General features: G+C 43.2%; 1 protein-coding gene across 1 annotated transcript; it reads left to right on the top strand.

Moving 5' to 3' along the window:
- Nucleotides 1–1,342: 1,342 nt before the first annotated feature.
- Nucleotides 1,343–3,181, top strand: LOC139317349 (uncharacterized; the record flags this gene model as incomplete). Its single annotated transcript, XM_070944366.1, has 1 exon — nucleotides 1,343–3,181. A coding segment is annotated over one exon (1,839 nt), but the record flags the coding sequence as incomplete, so codon positions are not given.
- Nucleotides 3,182–4,825: the final 1,644 nt, after the last annotated feature.

Below are 4,825 nucleotides of genomic sequence, written 5' to 3'. Positions count from 1 at the left end.
AAAGACTTCAGGGTATAGATTATAAAGTAGGAGATAGGGTTTTCCTTTCCACCAAGTACTTGCAAACTACCCAACAGTCGAAGAAGCTTGGGCCCAAATACGTGGGTCCTTTCCCTATCGTACGCATAGTTAACCCAGTTACAGTGCAATTAGAGTTGCCTAAAACCTTGCGAAGGATTCATCTGGTGTTTCATGTCAGTTTGCTGAAACCAGAGCGTTTGTCCCCTTTGCGTCCGGACCAAGAGCCTCCTCCTGTCCCCGTACTCATTGAAGGGGAACAGCATTTTGAAGTCAAAGAAATATTGGATTCAAGGAAACATCACGGTAAGGTGCAGTACTTGGTGGCCTGGAAACATTTCCCTTTAGCTCAGTCTGAATGGGTAAATAAGTGAGACATTAGGGCTCCGAAGCAGCTGCAACTATTTTATTTCAAATACCCCAATAAACCTTAATCTTGGAGTGGTTCTCATGTTCTGGTTATGTAATTATCTATTTTCCCTTATTCTGTTTTTCTTGTAGGATTAATGTCTCTTCTGCAGAAGGGCCGAATGTCAGCCTCTGCCTTTTTATTGCTTGATTGCTTGGCTGCCATTGTAACGGGGAGAGGGGGGAGCTGTTTAAATGTCTGGGAGGGGGGAAGTGAGCTGGTGGAGAAGAGGGGATAAAGTTTTCCTCAGTGTTTTCTATGCAGCTGGGAAGAATGCTGATAACCACTCAAGGTCAACCATCGTGGCATACCAGGAGGATGGCACCATCGGAAGCTGCACCCCACATGACCCCTAGGGGGGATGTGGATTGGATAATCCTGACTGGATGTCACTGCGTTATTTTATTTACCAGCTGAGCCAATTATTTCTGGACTATCTGACCCTCCGTAGCTTGCCAAGAATTGTTATCAGTAAGCTACGTGTTTCCGTATCCACCCACATTCCTTCACTTGCTTCTCACTTCTCTTTCCTTTGTTCTCCTGCCAGCAAGGTCCATCTTTGGACCGGCAGGAAAATTATTTTCAAAAATGTAACAATTAACTTTTCTTAGTTAGTGAGGTGTTTTATTTTCTTTATAACAAATAAATGAGTTTTATTAGAAACCTCCCTCGAGTTTTTTTCAGATTATTGACAACTTGGATTAAGCCACGACCCATCTCCTCTAAACCAGGGTAATTAGTCCCAGAGCCAAACATGGGATTAATAAATGCCCTGACAACTGATAGCACGAGGATGGACTGATTTATGGCTTTTTTCCTTGTTTTGTTACTTCTGATAAGAGCGCATAGGCAATTAGTTTTTAGCTACTGAGGTACGCTAATTATTTTGCTAAGATGCCGAAACAGAAGAAGAAAAAAGGAAAAATGAAGCACAGAGCTTTATCCTCTTTGGAAGAAGAACAGGAGATAGTAACACCCTCAAGATTCCAGCCTCTTGCTACGGCTACGCAATTGGAACAAGAAGGTGCCATGGGTGAAGAAGATCTGAAAATGCTTTCGGAAACACATCAAAGGACAGATATCAGAACAGCTGCTTTTGAAGATAATGAACTGCGACTGAGGTCGGTAGCTTTTTCTTCTCAATTTGCATGCTATGAATCTATTCTACCAGAGCCCACAGATTACGATGTGCTTGGTGCCAGGCCAAGAAAGTTTCCACAAACGGCAAAGCTTTTTCACCCCCACGCAGAGAGAGAAGTAATTCATTACTCTTCTCAAAGCCCTGAGCTCACCCAGCGTGAGATGGCCATCAAATCCTATCGTGAGCATGTAAAATATTATGAAAATGAACTGTCTCGATTTAAGAGAGATTTGTTTATGCTTGAGCATGATAAGGAAGAATCCTGTGACTTAAATTTTTTAAAAAGCGCCATATTGCCTTCTTCTCCAGAGCCAAAGACACTCCCCCTGGTGGATCCTGTGTCAGGCCAATTAAGGCAAAGAGCACTGCACACGTCACATGAAAGTCTCCCTGATCAAGTTACATATAAACATGCCACGTCTGCAAAGCTGCCCAAAGGTGCAGCACCATCTGCTGGCGAAAGTAATTTACTACAGGAAGCTGAAAGAGAAAAGAGCTTAGATGAACATTTTAAATTACTACAGCAGACCCTGGCAAACCTGTCTCTAACTCACTCAGAGATTCAAGCTGAAATGCCACAAGTGTTTCCACAGGCCCAAACTCAAACACCCCCTGGTGGTGTTGGTGTCCTTTTAGATGGAACAAAGCAAAGGCAAATGACTGCATCTCCAGCAGGTCATGCCAATATTGCAGCTCAAGCACAAATGGCAACTGGAACACAGCAGATTCCAGTGCATCAGCCACAGCAGCTACAAATGCCTGCATATGTGCCACAGCCACAAGTGCAAATAGGGCCACCTCCTGGCCCACCTCCAATGGCACAACCAAGACCATTTTTAGGTCCACAACAGGCACAGCAAATACCACAGGCATTTCTGCCAGCACAGCCAGCATACCAAGTGCAGGCTCCTTACCAGGCATTTTCTGTCTCTCCACTAACTGGTCAGTCAAAACTAAAAATGTCAGGACACAATTACAAAGCCTGGGTCAGTGAGATTACACTATTGCTTCTTAGAGAAGGCACGCATTGTATGGTTTTTAACCCACCTGCTCCACCATGGGACTATGCAATAAGAGATTTAGAGATAAGGGCTCGCACAACATTATTGATGTCCATGGATACTGAACTGCAGGTCACTTTTCCACCAAATACAACGGCCCGACAAATTTGGGCTGAATTGGAAAATTGCTACAGGCCTATCTCAATTGAATCTTCATGTTTACTCATGTCTGAACTCCACGGTTCGAGATTGAAACCTGGTGAACAAATTGGAGGACATTTGACCAAACTGAAAGGTCTGAGAACAGAATTGAGAGAAAGAGGCCATAACATTGAAGATATTCAAATGATCAGCATCATTATTAACTCTTTGAATTATGAATGGAAAGATGCTGTTACAAAAATTAACCAAGTCCCAATTGCTCAACGCACAGTGGACAATGTTTGTAGACTTTTAATTGAAGAAGAGGCATTCATGCTAGCTACTCCACACTTGAGAGGACCACCCGCATCAAGAGCTCCAGCTAGGCGCCCCTTCCGAGGAAGAACCTACGCTCCAAGGATGCCAAGATGCTACACCTGTAATCGTGTGGGACATGCCACCCGGGATTGTCCCCAACGAGTTCCAGCTCCCGTCACATACCAGCCCAGAGGAACAGATTCCAGAGGCAGAGGCAGAGGCGGTAGACAAGGTCGTCGTGGTCCCCGGCGTGATCCACAAACTCCACTCGCCACATTGGCTTTAACCAATGATCCACAACCTCAACCAGAGTACGACAGACGACTCCTGTGGACTTTGGACAGTGGTGCAGCATTGCATGTTACCTATAGAAAGGAACTTTTCACAGAAATGCACGAGCCTGAACCAGAACTACGTGAACTTTATTCTTTCTCAAATCATCCTTGTCAGGTCAAAGGAAAAGGAACTGTTTATGTTGAAGAGCTCGATGCATTCATTCCTGATGTTTATTACATACCAACAGCAACCAGTAATTTGCTTAGTCAGTGTTACTTGTCTAGAATGTTAAAGTTCCAAGTTCACCACCTTGAAAAAGCAAGTTACATAGTTAAAGATGGAGATATTGTTGCTGAAACCATATTAATTGGTGGTGTTTATTACTTAAAGCCAAAGCCTAAAAAACAAACACAGGCAAGTATGCAAACTCCAAAAGGGGAGAGCACAGGCCCAGAGAGAGATGCTCCAGAAAGAGATCCTGTTGCTATTCCTAAGGCTCCTAAAGCCAACAAAAATAGAATTGGTAAACAGATTGCTCAGAGCAAGCCTGAGGTTCCGCATAAAAATGTCAATGTTGAGAATTCACTAACTGGTAAACCTTTGCATTCCAGGTGTATCCATAAATGGCATAGAAGATTGGGGCATGCCAGTTTCCGTGTTCTTAGGAAGATGCCGGAGTTCGCAAAAGGTTTGGATCTAAAGGGGTGTAAGGTGTTTTTGGATTGTGCTGTATGCAAGAAGGCCAAATCCAAAGCAGCAGCTATTCCCAAACACGCTACACGCCTGTCAACACGCATTTTTGATTTGGTTCACATTGACATAGTTGGTCCATTCCCACCATCATTTGGTGGTAGAAAATATTTTCTAACAATTGTTGATAATTACTCTAGATATGGATATGTATATCCTATGAAAGAAAAATCAGAGACTTTTCAGATCTTTAAAGACTTTGCAACCCTTGTTTCTACCCAACACCAAGTTCGCATCGCCAGAATCCAGAGTGATCGTGGTGCCGAATTCATGTCTCAGCGTTTCCAGGACTGGATGCGTAAGAATAGAATTATTCATCAGACTTCACCCCCTGACACATCGGCTCACAACGGAGAGGTACTGCAAACCATGATGCGTTGTCTTCTAGAAGACACCAATCTTGATAAGATATACTGGGGTGAAGCTATCAAGTATGCAAATTACATTGTCAACCGTACTTGGAGCAGTGTAACAAATCAGACTCCTTTCTTCATGTTGTATGGCTACAAGCCTGATCTTAAAAACATTCATATTTTTGGTTCATACGCTATGGTGAACATTCCCTTAGCTCAAAGAAGAAAAGGAAGTCCAGCAGCAAAGAGACTGAGATTTATGGGTATTGATGATAACTCAAAATGGAGCAAATTTATTGACTCTAAACATGCAATTGTGATTTCCCAATCTGCTAATTTTGAAGAAGATATTGACTGGTCCAGGATTCATTCAAATGATCCTGGAGTTTATTTTCCCAGAGATGATACTGCTGATGCC

The sequence above is a fragment of the Pituophis catenifer genome, unplaced genomic scaffold (genome assembly GCF_029215685.1).
Source record: "Pituophis catenifer annectens isolate HBS135680 unplaced genomic scaffold, rPitCat1.0.hap2 SCAF_5, whole genome shotgun sequence".
In the NCBI taxonomy this organism is placed as follows: Eukaryota; Metazoa; Chordata; class Lepidosauria; order Squamata; family Colubridae; genus Pituophis; species Pituophis catenifer.
This window is presented reverse-complemented; position numbering and strand designations above follow the sequence as displayed.